The 20,841-nt window shown below is 40.2% G+C and overlaps 1 protein-coding gene across 1 annotated transcript in view; it reads left to right on the top strand.

Moving 5' to 3' along the window:
* The window catches only part of ADAMTS20 (ADAM metallopeptidase with thrombospondin type 1 motif 20), a 176,164-nt gene that overhangs the window by 103,076 nt on the left and 52,247 nt on the right, over window positions 1-20,841 (top strand). Inside the window, exons 19-27 of the mRNA XM_045001846.1 lie at window positions 2,165-2,291; window positions 3,907-4,117; window positions 5,799-5,963; window positions 6,695-6,859; window positions 9,828-9,950; window positions 11,159-11,260; window positions 12,448-12,612; window positions 12,836-13,135; window positions 13,486-13,647. Of these exons, the coding sequence (XP_044857781.1) occupies window positions 2,165-2,291; window positions 3,907-4,117; window positions 5,799-5,963; window positions 6,695-6,859; window positions 9,828-9,950; window positions 11,159-11,260; window positions 12,448-12,612; window positions 12,836-13,135; window positions 13,486-13,647 (1,520 nt within the window). The remainder of the gene's footprint in view (window positions 1-2,164; window positions 2,292-3,906; window positions 4,118-5,798; window positions 5,964-6,694; window positions 6,860-9,827; window positions 9,951-11,158; window positions 11,261-12,447; window positions 12,613-12,835; window positions 13,136-13,485; window positions 13,648-20,841) is intronic.

Raw genomic sequence — 20,841 nt, 5'->3', positions numbered from 1 at the left:
CATGGCCCATGACCTGTCCATGACTTATACTATAAATACTCCTGACTGAATCTTAGTTGGGGGGGCCACTGCTCGGGGGGCACCCCTGGGGCCAGCAGCACCAGCTGCCGGGCACGCCCCCACGCCCCACAGCTGCTCCCGCCGTGACTACCGCGACCTCCGTGACACACACACAGCCCTAATCATGGCACTCCACAGGTGGAGAGGCAGTTTCTCATTGCTACTCTTTGGGTGATTCCCTCCAGGAATTCCATTCTCCTAGACTCCTGCTTCCTCTTTTAGGTGGGACAGCAGGTTCACATGATTGATCTTACTGAATGCTGTAGAGATCCAGGAGTATGAGATTGGATGTCTGCCTTCCATCTGTTGACATCAAGAGATAATCCATCAGTGCCATTAATGCTGTTTCTGTTTCATGTCCTGGCCTGTATCCAGATTATGCTAGGTCTAGGATATTGGCTGCAGCTAGATGAGTTTGAAAGCAGTCCTCAAATGCTCCCAGCAGGCCAATAATGTCATTGAAGATGGTGTTCAGAAAATAAAATGTTTATATTGTATTTTTTATTCCAAATTTCTTAGAAATAATAAAACTGTCATACAACTTTATACAATTCTTTGCCTGCCAGAGAGTTTTTAGTGTTTGCCAGACACCTGGCAACGCTTCAGTTCTGTCAGTTTGTTGACGTTTGGCCTCAGTGACTGAGCAGTTGAAACCTTCAGGATTGCAGCAAGGTGTGCATCAGATAGTTGTGTTCAATATTTTGACCTGTTTATATTCATTGTGGAAAAAGGTGATGCTGTCTCCATGGCTGACTTTCCCCGGTGACTAGTGATGGTATCTCTGTCCCTCTCCCCCAGACAATGGTTGCTGCCGGGGGGGAGGGGCAGTACCTGCAGCAGACATTGGGCAGTGTGTCTGCATGCATTTCTCTTCCATGGGCTGCAGTGGGGAGGTTCTCGGGCTGCAGATGGCCCGTGGGCTGGGACTTTGAGACCCGGGCTGTAGATGGTCAGAGTTGATGGTGCTGTTTACCATCTTGAATACCTCATTTGGGTGAGATTTGACAGCTTCTGCAGAGATAGAAAGAAAAGTTCTATTGGTCTTTTGGCAATTTGGGGGCCAGAGTGTTGATAGCTGTCATCATGCTATAATTATCATACCTCTCCAGATTGTCAACTCCTTGCCTGTAGGTGGAGTACTGTGGTCTTTTAACATGCTTTGGAATTTGATAGGGTTGATCAGCCAGGATTGTGTGTATTTCTAGTTGCCTCGAAGTGAGCAGTGCTCTGGCCACTCTGTTAATCAGGTGATGCTGACACAGTATCAACATAAGAACTGATAGGGAATTTTTTTGACTAAGCATTTTTGTCAGAAAATGCAGATTTGTCTAAACCTAAGCTTCTTATGGGACTGTGGCTGTTTCAGTTAAAGTGTCTTTGGGAAGGCTTCTCAGGTCCAGGCTGGAATTTTTGGTCAAAAGGAGAGAGTGAGCAACCCCAGATAGGTACCTGGGAACTAGCTTCAGGTCCCTGTTGTGCCTGGTTTAGAGCAGAGGCTTGAAGCTGGGTCTCCCATATCCCATGGTGAGTTCCCTAACCTCTGGAGTATTGGGTATTCTGGGCTAAGGGGATCTCTCTCTCTCTCTCTCTTTCTCTCAGGTTGTTCCCTTTTTATTGTGAAAAAAAAATCAGGTTCTGATGAGAAACAAAAATAAATTCTGAAACCTCAAATTTTCTCACAAAATGGAATTCTTGTTTGTTGGTCAACATCTTTTGAACACACAGGGTGTGACCAGCTGCGTGGGCTAGACAGAGATGACTTGTGAGACTCCTAGGGAATAGGGCGACCAGACAGCAAGTGTGAAAAATCGGGATGGGGCGGAGGGTAATAGGAGCCAATATAAGAAAAAGACCCCAAAATTGGGACTGTCCCTTTTAAAATTGGGACATCTAGTCACCCTAATAGGGAGGCAGGTAGAGAAAGATGAATTTTTTGTCTCATGTATGTTGGCTTTTCTATTCTGTGTAATTATTTTGAGAAACACAACTGAATATTTCATTACAGAAAATATGTAACTAATTTTAAAATAAACAAAAATGGCAATATATAATCAAAAACACTTTTTTCTTAGCTCTTTAAACTTTTCCAAATGTTTTGTTCAAGGTCTTCGTAAAAGAAAAGTTACATGCATACGTAAGAGTGATCACTTGGTAGTGTCTGACCAAAGATGTGAAAATATACCTCCTCTACCAGCAGTCTCTGAAAAGTGCAATACAGAATGTGAATTAAGGTAAAAATATGTTTTTTTATGAAAAGGCTGTTTTAAGACTTAACTATTTTGTAGCTGTAGATCTAAACAAAGTATTATACACAGGTGAGCTTCCAGCTTTTTAAAAAAAGAAAATGAGTTGATTGAATGGAGTCACACTCTGGATTTACACTTGTGAAACTAAGAGAAGAATTATTGTATTTATTTTGGTTCATAGTTAATGGGGGTGAATTTCATCTCCCCAGCATCTTTACTAAATTTCACCATGAATTATACTCTCAATTGGAACTCCTTTGGGGCCCAGTCTTCTATTGCTGGTGCACCAGGAATGCCCAGGATGCAGTATTCAAAGAATGCAGGATTAGAATCACTGATTGAGATTTTCAAAATCACCCAAGGGATTTAGACACAAGTTCTGTTAATTTAAAAAACTCTAGAAGTCTTTCAGGGTATGTCTATGCAGCATTTTGGAGCAAGGAGGAGTGAGCCTCCCAGTCTGGGTCAATAGACTTGGGCTAGCAGGGCTCATGCTAATGCTCTAAAAATAGCTGTATAGAGAGCACTTTGACGTGGCTTGCGCTGGAGTTCGAGCTTGGATGCCCATCCTTCTCCCTAGGCTTCAGCGCCTGAGCTCCAGCCTGAGCTACAATGTGTAAAGCGCTGTCTGTGCAGCTATTTTTAGAGTATTAGTACAAGCCCTGCTAGCCGGAGTCTGTCAAACTGGGCTGGGAGACTCACTCCCACTCACTCCAAAATGCTGTGTAGACAAACCCTCAGTTTATGTGTGTTTAAATCTTCATGACAGTTTTGAAATTTTCAATCCTTATTCAATCTCAGATATTAGGAATGGCAATATACAAAACCTGTAGAAGAACACTTCAACCTCCCTGGACACACAATAGCAGATTTAAAGGTAGCCATCCTGTAGTAAAAAAACCTTCAGGACCAGACTCCAAAGTGAAACTGCTGAACTTTAGTTAATTTGCAAATTTGACACCATCAGCTCAGGATTAAACAAAGACTGTGAGTGGCTAGCCAACTACAAAAGCAGTTTCTCCTCCCTTGGTGTTCACACCTCAACTGCTAGAAGAGGGCCTCATCCTTCCTGATCAGGGGCGGCTCTAGGCATTTTGCCGCCCCATGCACGGCAAGCAGGCTGCCTTCGGCGGCTTGCCTGCAGAGGGTCCGCTGGTCCCGCGGCTTCGGCGTACCCTCCGCAGGTGGGAGGGTCCGCCGAAGCCGCGGGACCAGCATGCTGATGCCTGGAGCCGCCCCTGTCCCTGATTGAACTAACCTGGTTATCTCTAGACTGATTCTTGCCTGCATATTTATACCTGCCTCTGGAAATTTCCACTACATGCATCTGACGAAGTGGGTATTCACCCATGAAAGCTTATGCTCCAATACATCTGTTAGTCTATAAGGTGCCACAGGACTCTTTGTCGCTTTTTACAGATCCAGACTAACACGGCTACCTCTCTGATACTCAATCCTTATGTTTATTTTCAATTTATTTAATCTATTGCCTAAAATTGATTTTATACTGCATTCCTCACTATAGTATCTGAGTGCTTAATGCATTTATATTGTATTTATTAAAATATATTTAGTTTTATATAACAGTTTATACTTGTAGGTGGCATAATATTGGCAAAAGTGAGTGCACATCACAATGTGGCCCAGGGTATCGGTCTTTAGACATCCACTGCATGAAGTACTCTGTTTCAAAAGGACTGAGTGTTCCAGTGGATGATAAATACTGCGCTGATCAGCAGAAACCACCAATCAGAGAACCCTGTCATGGTGACTGTCTGTTAACAAGCTGGCACTACACGGAATGGTCAGAGGTACAAATTCAAACCCTTGTGATTTATGATTGCAGTTCTTCTGATTAGTGCTCATATTAGATTTTGATTTTTTTCTGGTAGTAATTTGCTCTGATTTTCTCTATTTAAGTAACCGAAAGAAAAATTCCTTTGGAAAATCTGAGTTGTTATAGGGGAGTTGGTAGTAAACCCTATATTTAGGTTTCCTAACACTTTCTATTATAAAAGATTATTGAAACATTTTTTTATAGAAGCTCTAACACTTCAATTGTTTGATGCTGGCCTTTGAAATTCAGCAGAGAGAAGAGCTGAATTTGTCCTAGTTACATTTCCATTCTGGTTTAGTTGAGTTATAAATGGTTTAAAAAATGCCATTTTGCTTCTCTTGCTTTTATTCTTCAGGAAAAATTTGGCAGGATGCCAAATCACTGAACACAACCACATCATCAAAGCACCAGCACAAACTACATTGGGAACAACTGGAAGCTGCCAGAGCAGCTGTAGTGCTAGAGTCTTCCTAATCCATACCCCCATGAATGTGACACATAGCCCCAGCATCACATCCTCCTCTATGCAGGCACTACAAAGGGCAAGAGCTCCTCCAGCTCCCAATGCAAGTGGGAGTGGGGGTGGGGAAAGAGTTGGGCTGATCTTCATTTGTAACCCCTCTGGACCCAGAACCTGTCTTCAGAAACCCATCCTCCCCATCCCCTAGGGCAGGTGCTGTTCACTTTTTCTGGAGAGAGAGCCAGACCAGGCCAGCCTCCCCTGAGAACTCCCTAGACCTACCCTGGGCTAGGCTCCTCCAATAACTCCTTTAGTATGAGTGATACCTTAACATTATGAGTAAATGAACTATCATTTATATTCACATTTTTGTTGCTGGAGAAATGCTAATGGATCATTGGACTGGTATATCCTTGAATTGGGCATTGGTTAGACAACAAGAAGGGGAAAAAAAAGTCCTACCACATGACATCAGTAACTTATTTAATTCTCTGGGACAACAGCCTTCTCCTTCTGCCAGCTAGTGTAATTAGTTTCGTAGCTCAAGTGCTAACAGTCTGTGATATAGCAATGCTGAATGTTCAGTGTGCAAACCCTGCTGATGATGTAGAGTGGAAGGATGTTGTTAAACTCATATATAAGAGAATTTTTTTAACTTTTTAGAAATACTTAGGAAATTACACACAAAAATTATGTTTAAAGAAAATTATTTAGATGGCAAAGTCATGCACTTGAAAGTTAGGAAATGCCAGAATTAAGGTTGTCCATGCAACTGTAATTCTACCTCCTTGTGTATATGCATTATGTTACAGTCTTTAATTGCATGATCATATGCTATTTTTTCCACAGAATCCCTGTATCGTTCAATACACAGGATGGATGCAATCATAAATCTGGTATTTCCTAACTTGGAAGTGCTTTATTTTGTAACTTAAATTGCTTTCTATTAATATAATATTTTATATGTATTTTATAGAAGATAAGATATAAAATTGCAGCCTTAACATTAGTTTATGAACTATATCATGGAGCTAAACAGCAAAGTAACAAATTTATCTCTGAGATATTTATATGAAGTCTATAGTGTTACACCCGGGATGAATTTGGCCAAATAGATCTCTTTTTAATGTAGCTTGAATTAGTCTTTTTTACAGTACATTTCTTGTGCTCTGTTTTACTTTTTTCTATATTACAGTGTTCCAGGAGCTGTGAGAGAGGCATAAGAACGAGAGAAGCTTTTTGTATGAACAACTTTGGTCGTCGGCTAGCTGATAGAGAATGTCATGAGCTTCCAAGGATTGTAACACAGAACTGTAATGAGTTTTTATGTCCAAACTGGGCTACTAGTGATTGGAGTGAGGTAACACTAATCACGCAAAACTTCAGGCTCCTTTGATATTATTATACTACTTTTAAAATTACTTTAAATGTAAGCAGTACTTTTTAAATGTTCACAGTTTTGGTATTACTAGTTATTTTCGTTGTAAAATAAATATAGCATATTCTAATGCCAGAATTTTGCAAAGCTCTCCAGATAGCTTGCTTGATGTCTTGTGAAAAACTTACCAGTAATTCAGCTTTTCATGGAATGTTAGTGCAAGACTGTGAGGGTTCTTACAGGGATTTTATCTAATATCTTACCGCTAATTTTTCTGAAGTAATACAAACTATGCAGTCAAGCAAAGCACATTATTGTTTATATTTTCATGTAGATTATACTGGCTTTCTCTGAATTGTGAATGGGCTAAGTATGTTTCCTCTGGAAGTTATGACATATGTTTTTTCAAAATTTATGATAAGTATACATTTTATGATACTTTACTTTAATATTAATGGGTAAATGAACTCTAATTTGTTTTCACATTTTTATAGCTGGGGAAATGTTTATAGATCATTGGACTGGTATATTCTTGAACTGGGAACTGGTTAGAAAGCAAGAAAATAAAGAATTGGTTGTATTAAACTATAAAAATGTTTTTGTGATTAGTTGTATATTAACTAAAGTCCAACAAATGACTGGAAAAGGTGAATGTATAAATTTATATTTCATACTTTTTATCAGCTGACAAATGTAATGTTATCACTCTGTAGTGTCCTGTGACATGTGGGAAGGGAATGAGGTATCGACAAGTATGGTGTCACCTGAATGATGAAAAACTGAGAGAGAACTTCTGTAATCCAAACTCTAAACCAGAATCAGTAAGATCATGTGAACTTCATGAATGTGCATCTTGGCAAGTAGGACCATGGGGATCAGTGAGTACATAAGTATTTTTGCCTTTTTCATCTATTCTAGACTTTTGAATGATCATGCAACAGCAAAGTTTTAAAATATTTTCTGTTGGAATATAATTGCTAAGGTTGTAAGATTCTGTCACACCTCAGCATGTTTTATGTGTGTTGAGTAAAAAGTGTTGCTAACCCAAAATTAATGAAAGTAGATGCAATTCTCAGAGCAGTCATATTCGTGGTAAATGTTCAGCCAGTCATTTCTAGACAAATCTGCACTTCTAGGGGCATCCTTGATTTAAAATATAAGACTATATATGCCAAGCTAATGATACTGTTAAGAATCTCCAGCTGCTTAATATAATATATAATCTTTAGGAAAAATGCACAGCTTATTTATTTTAATTAAAATAAGTGTATTTACAATTCAGCAGTGTGTGCTTTGTTTCGAAAGGCATATATCTGGTATACATCCGAGATACTGCAAAATTCCAAAATAGGATGTACTTATTTGAAAGAGGGATAAAAATAGTTCAAAAGAAGGGTCCTTAATTTGATGGAGCCCCGTCTGAATAATCAAGCCAGCATTGTTTTCAGGTTATTCAAAAGAAGTCTCTGATATTCATTGAGAACATGTAGCTAGGGAGCTGGACAGCATATGATAATATTTTTTTTACCTGTGAGATGCAGAGACCTTGTGGAGAAGAGGCCTATAAGCACATTCTTAAACTATACTTTTCACTTCTGTAGAACTTTTAATCTATCCAATCTCTCTCCATAGAAGGCAGAATTCCTCAAATTTAGTGTAGTGCTGGGCAGGGGCGGCTCTAGGCATTTCGCCGCCTCAAACACGGCAGGCAGGCTGCATCCGGCGGCTTGCCTGCGGGAGGTCTGCTGGTCCCGCGGCTTCGGCGGACCTCCCGCAGCCGTGCCTGCGGGAGGTCCGCCGAAGCCGCGGGACCAGCGGACCTCCCGCAGGTAAGCCGCCGAAGGCACCCTGCCTGCTGCCCCCGCGGTGCTGGCAGAGCGCCCTCCGCGGCTTGCCGCCCCAAGCACGCACTTGGCGTGCTGGGGCCCGGTGCTGCTCCTGGTGCTGGGAGTCTGTGGAGCAGTTGCTAATGATCTGTCACCAGTGCTGGCTTCTCTTCATTTCCAGCTGCTAAATTGCATTAAAATGAGCTAAAAATCCATTACATACTTTCATGATATTACTTTTCCATGTAAGCAATTGCTATACTTGGCATTTCTGATTCAACACCTACACGAAATTTGCCAAATAAGAAATCCATGTAGTAATAGCAACAAAACAGAACTCTCCATCTTCATTACTCCAAATTCCATGCATTGGCATCTACTGATAAACAGCAATTTTTACTGCCAACTTCTGATTTAACAACAATATGTGAATATTTCTTAGAATACAGGATTTTTTCTGCTAATGTAAGAGCCCTGAATGAGTATATAATGAAATAATGAAGAAGGGTCATTAACATTAACTTTGAGCAAAAGAACAGCTTTCATAGCATCTACACCAGTGGTGGGCAACCTGCAGCCCACGGCTGCACGTGGCCCATCAGGGTAATCTGCTGGCAGGCTGCGAGACAATTTGTTTACATTGACCGTCCGCAGGCATGGCCACCCGCAGCTCCCACTGGCCGCGGTTCGCCGCTCCTGGCCAATGGGAACTACGGGAAGCAGCAGCCAGCCTGCTCCACTTCCCGCAGCTCCCATTGGCCGGAAAGGGCGAACCGCGACCACTGGGAGCTGTGGAAGGCTGTGTCTGTGGACGGTCGATGTAAACAAACTGTCTGGCGGCCCGCCAGCAGATTATCCTGACAGGCTGCATGTGACCTGCGGGCAGCTGGTTGCACACCACTGATCTACACTGATTTGACTTTTCACTTCATTCCCTACAATGTTTATCACACTAGAAGCTTGTTTCACTGGACTGTTTGTTCCTAGTAACAGAAAGTTAATTCTGCTTGGTGTACAATGCATCTGAAACAAAAATTTTGAAGCTATAAAAACCCAAATGTTTTGATATGATCCTGAAGTAATTTCTTGGGACGCTATATGAAAAACCACAACGTATGGTCACTCTGCCTAACACCAGCATAGCCAGCCCTGGAAGATTCCTGTGGGGTATGCTTGGGGTAGCATATCTCCATTGTGGCTTTTAAATGACTGGGACATCCCTGTGTCTTGCAAACTCTGCATGTTCTAGTGGCCTCTGGAGCTGTTGGCTGCCTGTGTAAATTAGAGCATCCTGAGGGCTGCTCTGATTTATGTCTGGAGCAATCTGAAGCCTGGATGTTATCAGGATTAAAGAAGCACAAAGGGTGTTTTTGCATATTCTCCTAATACAGCTGTTTTTCTTTTTTGTCCTAGAGAGAGAGGTTGGGGTTGGATGGTTGAGGTTTGATATCCAGTAGGATATGAAAGGGGCACTTCCTGTGACTTGAGAAATGTTTGCAGGGGACATGATTGTGGATAAAGATGGTTATCAGGGAAATAAATGTACTGTATTTGCATTAGCCATAGTTGTTAAACATTTTTGAAGGCTAATAAGCAGGGTAAAGTGAGCAGGCCAATTGCTGTACAATGAGGGTCTGATTTTCAGAGTTTTAGGCATGCAGTTCCCTGAAAGTAAATTAAATAATGCTAATTGTGCAGAAAATGGCAAGTTATGTATAACTTTTCATTCGTAGGTATGTTTAATACAATTATTGGTATGGTAATTAAGCATGTAAATTAGCTCCTGTGCAGTAGTTATTCAGAATTATTATTCAATATTAAAGTTATTCCACCTGTTAAATTATCATTAGAATATTTTTAGAGAGAGAATACATTTAAATTTTAAAAAGGACTGTGCAAAAAAATTATTTCTAGATTATTTTGTTCCTGTTCTTGTTACATGGATGTTCTTTAAAAAAATAAATTGTATCAACATTTTAGAATGATGACCAAGTTTTAAACTATTTGTTGTCTTTGTCAGTGTGCTGTGACATGTGGACGTGGATACCAAATGCGTGCAGTCAAATGTGTGACTGGCACTTATGGAGTTATTTTAGAGGATGACAGAGAGTGCAATGCTGCTACCCGTCCTAGAGACAGTCAAGTAAGTCAAACAAATGCACTTCAAGCAAACAATTTTTTTTTTAATTTAAATAAACCCAATTATATAGCCTCATTGCCATGGGGGGTGGGGGGGCTTCAGTGAAGTATCTCCCAGTAGCCTAGAGGCTGGGAGTATTATACTGAAACTAAGTGTCCATATTGTGTACTTCAAATCTGGATGGTGGAGGCTGAGGAAGAGAAGAGGCATTATGGGGCAGGAGCATGACTGACATTCCTGGACAGCCGACCACTCCCTGAATAGCTGGCACATGACTGGGACTGCCCAGACTTTTGCAGACAGTCAAAAGAACCTTTGATTAATACTAAAACGCTCCAGTGCATGGAGCAATATGCATAGGCTGACCACATGCAGGCTGGAGGCAGACTCTGTTGTGGGATTCTGATCATGTTCAGTTAATAGAGGGGGGTATATGACTACTTGAGCGAGGAATTTCTGAGGTTAATATATTTTAGTTGTATATGCTGGTATAACTTGGTTCCCTGCCCTTTCCTTTTATTCTGGATTCCTATCCTTCCCTTTCTTTTAATTTAATCCTATATTTTCCCCTAATAAAGTGTTTGTTTGTTACACTCAACTGATCTTTGATTCCTTTTAATAATATAATGCAAATGTTCTGGAGTCCATAGGGGTTGTGTATTCATATGTACATCCAGCCACTGAGTGGAGGAACCACATATTAAGTACCCGGTACAGCTCCAGAACACCAGCAAGCTCCTCTTGGCTGTTTTGTATGGAGTTAGGTGGCCTGTGAGCATGCCTACCAGATCAAGCCCCACAGATGAGTTAGTGCCTATCTTCCCCTAGTTCGTGGATCACACTGTGGCTTAGGCACCCAGATACCAATAAGGCAGAGAAATAGGCCTAGGGAACTTGTACTGCAAAAACTTAGGCAACAGGTGAATGGGGGTTTTGAGAATACTAATAGTGCATAAATAAGGTACTTAGGCCCCTAAGTCCCTTTATGAATCTATCCTCAAAAGTGGAATCTGTGTGGACAACACATCTGGAAGAACCATAATTACTATGAGGTAAATGACTGTTCTTTTAAACACCACTGAATAAGGCTATGGAAAAGTAGAGAACAGAATTACTGAAAAATTGTGTTACTATAATATAATGGTGATTTGCTTTGCTTTTTGCAGTTCTGAAAAATGTGTTTAAAGTTTACATTATCCTTTTTTGCACAGGACTGTGAAATGCCTCCTTGTCCAGAAACCACAAAATTATGGACAACATCACTTCCTGTCATAGGGAAGGTGACTCAATGGAGATATGGATCATGGACCCCAGTATGTAATATATTACAGTGGGCATAGTAGCTAATTATATAGTTAAGAAAGTTCCCATTCTGTCCCATTTTTCAGTGCGTAGAACTTAAATTTTATCTTTCGGTCTGAAAAAATGAACTTTTGGAGGTTGTTTGTGCAGAAGTGATTTACCAGTTTTTAAGCATTGGGAGAGTGAAAATATAAATTTTTCCCATTATAAAAGGATTATTGATGCCTTTGGTTTAAACAGCTATACTGCTGAATAGTGATGGGGTTAAAGTTGTAATTTTGCATGTAAATAAACTTCATTGAAAAGAAGTGTCTTTGAGTACGCTGTTAAAAATTGGCTTTGGTTTATCTGAGATATGAACATTTGAAAAGATGCACTGATCCTGTATATTTTTTGTAAGTTCATAAAGTGTATAACTGAGACATTCATGCATTTCTAATTTAGCTGTGTAGTGCAAAGTGTACTGAAATTGAGACCGGATTGAGATAATGCCTACTCAGAAAGCCTTTGACACAATTTATGGACGGTTTTTGAGATATGAACACATCAGGGAGGGCTTGATAGATTTATGTTGGTGTCAAAAACAGAGTAATGATGTTATAAATCAGGCCCTAAATATACTTTATCATTATGTCAATGAAATTAGTCTCAATAAAATAATTGAAAAATATAGGAAGACGCTACCTATAGGTATCTAAACTGTAGAAAATAATAATAATATTACATGATAATGCAATCATATATTTTGAAGACTACATCTTAACATGTACACTCATGTGAAACAGTTAAGGTTGCACATCCAAACCCCATAGCCCTTTTGTGAGCTGCGCATGTCAGGCCCATCTAGCAGTACTCCACACCTCATTCCCCAAAAGCAGAGCTCCATTAGAGCCGCACTTTCAGGGCTTCCCCACTAGCAGTTGCTCCCAAGACTTCACCTTAAAGGGAGCTATTCACCATGGAGAGAGGCCAAGAAAGGTGATACAGGCTGAGACAAATACACATCTTGGATTACTTGAAGAGTTACTCTGGATTTATATCCATATAATTGAGGTTGGAATCTGTCTCTTTGTGTTTAATTTATGGATTAAAACCTATATTAAATCATGTTAGTACTAAATATGCTTACATTTGCAAGTTAATTTTGGGTTTCTTGGTCTAATAAAATATGATCAACATATATTGTTCTGCTTCATAGTGCTCTGCATCTTGTGGAAAAGGTAACCGTGCTCGCTATGTGAGTTGTAGGGATGCTCATGGTGGAGTTGCTGATGAATCACTCTGTACACACTTACCCAGACCAGCTGAGATTTCAAACTGTTTTAGTCCATGTGGAGAGTGGCAAGCTGGAAATTGGTCACCCGTAAGTATTGATTTTATTGTTGTATTTATATCATATTAGTGCCCAAAGGCTCTGATTAGAATTGGGTCTTCATTGTGCTGTGTAGAGGTGTATGAAGAGACTGTCTGTGCCCTGAAAAAAATTAATTATACTTTTATTAATTTCAGAAGTATATATGAATATCTTTAGTTACTGTTTTTTGATGTTATGTTGTATCACAAGTGTTGGGTTAATTTTTGGTCAGTGCACAGTTACATGTGATAATGGAATAGCAACAAGACAAGTTGTCTGTGTCAACTACCATCAACAAATTGACGAGAATTACTGTGATCCCGAAAGCCGTCCTTCCAAAGAGCAAGAATGTAACATGCCTCCATGCCTGCCAGTTTATCGTCATATTCCTAAAATGCATGACCATCCAAGCCATTTTCCAGAACTAGATTACCCTCCAATACACAGGGGCCATCACCCACAAGATAATGTAAATCAATGGAGCCAGCCTTCTGTAGGAGGAAACCAGTGGAGAACAGGACCATGGGGAGCAGTAAGCAAACTACTAAAATGTATTTACTATGTTCATCATTCTGCATGCATTAGAGTTTTGTTTTTTAACATTTCTGAAAATAACGTTGTAGTACAGTACCTATTTGGTTAGCTTAAATATATATTTTTATTTTAAAAGCAATATTTTAATATGTTTAATCAAAAACAATTGATTTTGATTTTTAAAATGTAGAATGTTTAGAACTTTTACAAAAATTTTTTGGAGTTTTTAATTTATAGTTCAGTGCCAATTTCCAAATTTCTTATTTTCAAATTCATTTAAGCAATATATTGTACATTGCAGTGCCTACACAACTAACAAAGATGTATATTTGCCTTTTGTTTTACTAGTGCTCTAGTACTTGTGCAGGTGGATTCCAACGTCGTGTTGTAGTGTGTCAAGATGTGGATGGAATAAGTGCTAGTCATTGTGATGAGGCAACAAAGCCCCCAGAGTCAAGGCACTGTGATTCTGGACCCTGTCCACGATGGAACTATGGGAACTGGGGAGAAGTAAGATTATTTCACAGTTTTTAAAAAAAAATTGTGAACCTTTTGAGCATTTTTTTAAAAAAGGTAAAATAATTATTTAAGTATGTATACAAGAGAAAATCTTTTTTACTAGTCTAAAAAGGATCAAACATTTTCAAACTCAAACAATTTTTATTTACCACTGTCTTCACAATGAATAAGCAACTTATTTGTTCAATGATTAATCCAGCCTTTGTTATATAGATTGCCTATAAAAGGGCATGTTGTTTCTGTTGATTACTGGCATCTGGTTACCATATCTATAAGCAGTAGACGAGTGAGGACTTGCTAGTGGTTATGGCTTTGTCATGCTGCCTGACACATGGCAATTATTCATTAGTCTAATTAGAAGATGATTTGGGTGGGAGAAGGGTTTACTCCAAAAAATCATTTTCTAGCACAGTGGTTCTCAAACTTTTGCATTGGTGACCCCTTTCACACAGCAAACCTTTGAGTGTGACCACCCCCCCTTATAAATTAAAAACACATTTTTTATATTTAACTCTATTATAAATGCTGGAGGAGAAGCAGGATTTGGAGGTGGAGGCTGACGGCCCGGGACACCCCACATAATAACCTCATGACTCCCTGAGGGGTCACGACCCCCAGTTTGAGAACTCCTGGTCTAACAGCCACCGTAAGAAAATATAAGATGGTGAAATAAAAGATTAATAGATTGTAAAGCCAGAAGGGACCTCGTGATCATCTAGTCTGGCCGACTATATATCATGGGCCATAGGACTTCTTTGAATTATCTCCTGTTTGAACTAGAGCATATCTTTTAGAAAAAAAAATCCTATCTTCATTTTAAAAATGTCCAGTGATAGAGAATCCATCACAACCCTTCGTAAATTGTTCCAATGGTTAATTATCCTTGCTATTAAAAATGTGCCCTTTGTTTTTAGTCTTAATTTGTCTAGTTTCAATTTCCAGGCAATTGGATCTGGTTATACCTTTTTCTGATAAACTAAAGAGCCCTCTATTATCAAATTTCTGTTCCTCAGGTAGCTACTTATAGACCGTAATCAATTCAACCCTTAATCTTCTCTTTGTTAAGATAAACAGATTGAGCTCTTTGATTCACTATAAAGCATGTTTTCCATCTTTTAATCATTCATGTGGCTCTTCTCTAAACCCTCTCCAATTTGTCCAAATCGTTCTTGAATTGTGGACACCAGAACTGGACATAGTATTCCACTAGCAGCTGCACTAGTGCCAAATATAGAGTTAATATAACCTCCCTACTCCTACTTGATATTCCCTGTTTATACATCCAAGGATTGTGTTAGCCCTTTTGACCACAAGTCATTTTCAGAGTCATTGCTTCCTAGGAGAGAGTCCCCCATTCTGTAAGAATGACCTACATTCTTTGTGCCTAGATGTAGGATTTTACATTTGGCCATATTAAAATGCATATCATTTGCTTGCACACAGCTTATCAAGTGATCCAGATCACTCTGTAACAAAGACCTGTCCTCTTCATTATTTACTACTCCCCCAATCTTTGTGCCATCTGCAAACTTTATCACTGGTGATTTTCTTTTCTTCCATGTTGCTCATAGAAATGTTAACTAGCATAGGAGTAGATTCTTGCAGGACCTCAATAGAAACACATCAGCTTGATAATAATTGCCCAGTTACAGTTGTATTTTGAAACCTGGCAGTTAGCCAGTTTTTAATCCATTTAATATGTCAATTTTTAATGTTTTCATTGTTCTAGTTTCTTCAAGTGTTGTGCGGTACCAAATTAAATGCCTTACAGAAGTTTATAATACATCAGGACTACTATCTTATCAATCAGACTTGTAATCTCATCAAAAATAATATCAAGTTAGTTTGAAATTATCTATTTTCCATAAACCCATGTTGATTGGCATTAATTATATTACCCTACTTTCATTCTTTATTTATCAAGTACTGTATCAGCCAGTCTGTTTGTTTGTTTGTTTTTGCCTGGAATGGATGTCAGGATGACAGGCCTGTAGCATTCTTTCCATCCTTTGGAACTTCCTCAGTTTTCCAAGACTTATTGAAAATCAGTATTAATGGTCCAGAGACTTCTTCAGACAGCTCTTTTTAAACTCTTGTATGCAAGTTATCTGCATCTGCTGATTTTAAAATGTTTAGCTTTAATATCTGCTTTCTAACATCCTTCTGAGTTACTGTTGGATTGGAAAGTATTAAATCATCGTCATATTAAATGATTACATCACAAGGCTTTTTCCCAAATACAGAACAGAAATATTTTGAATACTTCTGCCTTTTCTGCATTATCATTGATAATTCTACCATTTCTGTCTAGTAATGGCTAAGTATCATTATTAGTAATGGCTAATATAATATTTTGTTTCTAATATATTTAAAAAAACCCTCCTTCTTATAGTCCTCAACTCTTCTGGCTATGAAGTTCTTCTTGTGTCCGTTTGCTTCTCTCATCAATTTTCTACAGTTTGAAGCTTCTGATGAATATTCATCACTATGAACTTCTCCTTTTTTTCTATTTGTTATACAGTATACATATATCTTTCTTTTTAAGCACTGTAGCCCTTTTCAATATGGAATTTTGGGGTTCGGGGCATCTACTAAAATGATCTTAAACAGTTCCCAATTATCATTCCCTTTTTTCTCTTTAAATTCTTTCTCCCAACTGATTTGTCTCATAGTTATTATCAGCTTTGTAAAATTGGCTTTATTAAAGCACCAAGTACATGTATTACCCATCTGGACTTTATTCTGCTTTCACATTGTAAATGTGATCAAGTCATGATCACTTGTTCCTAAAGCTATCACAAATTTTTGGTTCTGTGATCAATTCCCTGCTGTCTGTCAAGATGAGGTCTAATATAGAATTACCCCATGTTGACCGCAAAACATTTTGAGTTAGGAAATTGCCATTTGCAATTTTTAGACATTCCAAAGATGTTTATATACTGTCAGCATGAGACCTCCAGATACTGGAACAAATTATTAAACAATTGGTTTATAAGCACCTAGAAGATAATAGCTTGATAAGAACAAATCATGCCAAACCAACCTGATTTCCTTCTTTGACAGTGTTGCTGGCCTAGTGGATAGGGGAAGCAGAAAATGTCATGTGTTTTGATTTTAGTAAGGCTTTTGACACAGTCACAATCATTTTAATAAGCAAACTAGGGAAACATGGTCTAGATGAAATTACTGTGAGTGCACAACTGGTTTAATCAACTGTACTCAAAGGCTGGTTATCAATGGTTTGCTGTCAAACTGGGAAGATCTATCTGGTGGGGTCCTTCAGGGTCCTGGGTCCAGTTTCATTAATGACTTGGACAATGGAGCGGAGAGTATGCTTATAAAATTTGTGGATGACACTGAGCTGGGAGGGCCAGCAAGCACTTTGGTGGACAGGATGGGAATTCAAAACGACCTTGATGAATGGGAGAGTTGGTCTCAAATCAACAAGATGAAATTCAATAGAGACAAGTGCAAAGTACTGCACTTAGGAGCAAAAAAAAATAATAATCTAACACACAACTACAAAATGGGGAATAACTGACTAGGCAGTAGTACTGCAGAAACGGTTCTGTGAGTTATAGTGGATCACAAATGGTATACAAGTTGTCAGTGTAATGCAGTTGCAAAAAGGTTAATAGCATCCTGGGGTATATTAACAGGCGTGTTTGTTTTTAAGACACAAGAGGTAATTGTCTTGCTCTGCTCGACACTGGTGAGGCCTCAGCTGGAATACTGTGTCCTGCTCTTGGTGCCACACTTAAGGAACAATGTGGATAAATTGGAGTGTCCAGAAGAGAAACAAAAATGATAAAAAGTTTAGAAAACATGACCTATGCGGAAAGGTTTAAAATAAAGTGGGCATGTGTAGTCTTGAGAAAAGAAGATGGGGTGGGGGAAAGGACCTGATAACAGTCTCCAAATATGCTGTTATAAGGAGGACGGTGATCAGTTGTTTTCCATGTCCACTCAAAGTAGGACAAGAAGTAATGGGCTTAATCTGCACCGAGGGAGTTTTGGTTAAGTATTAGGAAAATCTTTCTAACTATTAGGATAGTAAGTACTGGAATAGGTTACCAAGGGAGATTGTGGAACCCCCATCACTGGAGGAAGTTTTTAAGAGCTGATTAGACAAACGCCTGTCAAGGATGGTCTATATTTGCTTAGTCCTGCTGCAAGACCAGGGGATGAACTAGATGACCTTTGTGGTCACATCCAGCCCTACATTTCTATAATTCCATGATTCCATCTCACTCAGATTGAAGTCCCCCATGATAACACAGCTATTTTTCCCCTTCCCATTACAGATAGGCACTTAAGAGCCAGTCATTTGTTCTCTTGTGTGATTTGGTGGTCTGTAGCAGATATCAGCTAGTATTCTATGTTGTGCTGTATCTTTTATGACATTGATTCATAAACATTTAAGAATACTTGTTTCTGAGTTGTCAATGTCTTTGAAGCAAGTAATGCCAATTTCTACATAGAGTGCTACTCCCCTCCCCCTTTGCAGACTTAATCCTTAGGTTGCAACCATTGATTTTAACATCCAACTCTTCCCACCAAGTTTCAGAAACAGCACCTAGGTTGAATTTATGCTCATTAGTGAGCATTTCATATTCCTGTTATTTAGTACCTAGTCTCCTAGCAAGTGAGAAGTTTTCTCAGAAGCTGAAGCTTACTGTACAGCTGACTAGAAGCGTTGCAAGAATTACTGTTCTCAGGGCATGTGAAGCGCACAGTAGATGGAGAAAGAAGAACTGGGTTGTAGCATTAACTTAATACTATGGAAAATGGTAACCTTCTTTGAAAGGGAGATCATGTATTTGAAAAGTGAGCAAGGGAAATAGCTAAACCATTTCAAAGAGCCAAATAAGATGACCTGGGGAGGATACAGACATTGTAAGTCAAGAGAATCTCAACTCCCCCTCTTTAAGTGTGACGGTTTGTATGAACTGTTTTCAATTATGAAAGTAAGGAAGGGATTCTCTATTGCAGGGGTCGGCAGCCTTTCAGAAGTGGTGTGCCGAGTCTTCATTTATTCACTCTAATTTAAGGTTTCGCGTGCCGGTAATACATTTTAACGTTTTTAAAAGGTCTCTTTCTATAAGTCTATATTATATAACTAAACTATTGTATGTAAAGTAAACAAGGTTTTCAAAATGTTTAAGAAGCGTCATTTAAAATTAAATTAAAATGCTGATCTTACGCTGCCAGCCTGGGGTTCTGTTCACCTAGGCCAGCAGCGGGCTGAGCAGGGCCTGCGGCCAGAACCCCAGACCGGGGGGGGCAGAGGTTTCAGGGGTCAGGGCTGGGGGAAGGGGTTCAGGGCAGAAGGCTGGGGTGGGGGTGGTTCAGAGATCAGGACAGAAGGCTGGGTGTGTGGGGGGTCAAGGGTCAGGGCAGAGGGCTGGGTGTGTGGGGGGATTCAGGGCAGAGGGATGGGGCTGTGGGGATACAAGGCAGAAGACTGGGTGTGTTGGGGTGGAGGGGTGTTCAGGGCAGAGGGTTTGGGGGTGTAGGGGGTGCAGGGTGGAAGGCTGAGTGTGTGGGGGGGTCAGGGCAGAAGGATGGGGCTGTGGGGGTGCAGGGCAGAGGGCTGAGTGTGTCGGGGGGGTCAGGGCAGAGGGATGGGGCTGTGGGGGTGCAGGGCAGAGGGCTGAGTGTGTCAGGGGGGTCAGGGCAGAGGGATGGGGCTGTGGGGATGCAAGGCAGAAGGCTGGGTGTGTGTTGGGGTGGAGGGGGATTCAGGGCAGAGGGCTTGGGGATGTAGGTGGTGCAGGGCAGAATGCTGAGTGTGTGTGGGGTGGGGTTCAAGGCAGAGGGCTGGGGTGCTCGGCTCGTAGGGGTGCTCCCACCCCCTGCCCTGAGCGGCTCATGGCAGGGGGCTGGAAGGGATAAGCCCTGTTCCAGCCCCTTCCCCAAGGCTCTGTCCCTACCTCTCTCTGCGTCCTCTAGGAGCTGCCTGCACGCTTAGGCTAGGGCCATCAGCTGATTGGCTTTGGGAAGGAGAGGGGGCGGGGCAGGAAAGCACCACACCAGGGGAAGAAGCGGGGGAGGGGGAAGCTTGGCTGCCGCAGAACCAAGCTTCTGCCTCCGCAGGGGGAGAGCGGGGGGGGGGGGGGCGCTGAGTGGGGCTGGGGGCTGGGACCGCAGCAGGCAGCTGCGTGCCACTCAGAATCTGCTCGCGTGCCGTGTTTGGCACGCATGCCGCAGGTTGCCGACCCCAGCTCTATTGCATGTCTGAGCAAACTTTAACCATAGATTCTGTGCCAAAGACCACATGTACAGTTAAACAAATATTTTGAGTTTATTCTGACCTAGGGTCTCACTTGCATTACCTCCTACATATTGAATCCCATGAACCACAATAACCAGTAGATGAATTTTTGAATTTTATGAGTAAAAATGGAAAATTCAACATCTGATTTTTTTCATATGTTATTCACCAGCTCTAGTAACTTAGTTCCCTAGGCCTAGCCTGTGCATCATGTAATTTTCTCTGCTAATATCTGCTTTGCACAGCTTTGTACAACAGATACAGCCCTCCTTTGGTTTAGTATTTCCTTAATAGAGAAACAGAGTATATGACAATAAAGCAGTAGGACATATTGTTTCCTCATCAGATTATAATTTATTTCTAATAGTTTATTATAAATAAGCAATATTTTCTGAGAAGAATGGATTAAGTTAACTAGGAGTGAGCTTGGGCTAGAGTGAATCCATACTAGCTTTTCTATTTGTTTTAGCAGTACACGTTTGACAGAACTTCTGGCTAAAGTTTGTTTCTCTCTTTTTGTTTCTGCTCTACAAAACAATAACTTTAAATCTGAAAAAATAAATATGTAGTATGTATATCAGGAGACACCTATGTCTACAAAACAAATGGCCTTTAAGAATCAGAATATGAACATCAGGAGGGGTAGTGTACTTTGTTGCCCAGTGTTCCTGGGGGTTCTCTTGTTCAAGCAGAAAACTTAGCTTTATGCCCAATTTCCATTTGCCCTTATCACAGAAAAAGGGGTACATGCTACACTGACTCTGGGTGCTAACCCTGAAGACTTACTAATTTCAATTAATTTTTTTTTCTCTCATACTAGTGTTCACTTCTGCCTGAAGGAGCAGACTTTCTATCTTCTTGTCTTTTGTAGACAAAAGTTAATTAAATATAAAAATGTAGTTTTGTAAGCT

This window comes from Mauremys mutica, chromosome 1, assembly GCF_020497125.1.
Source record: "Mauremys mutica isolate MM-2020 ecotype Southern chromosome 1, ASM2049712v1, whole genome shotgun sequence".
NCBI classification, from domain to species: Eukaryota; Metazoa; Chordata; order Testudines; family Geoemydidae; genus Mauremys; species Mauremys mutica.
This window is presented reverse-complemented; position numbering and strand designations above follow the sequence as displayed.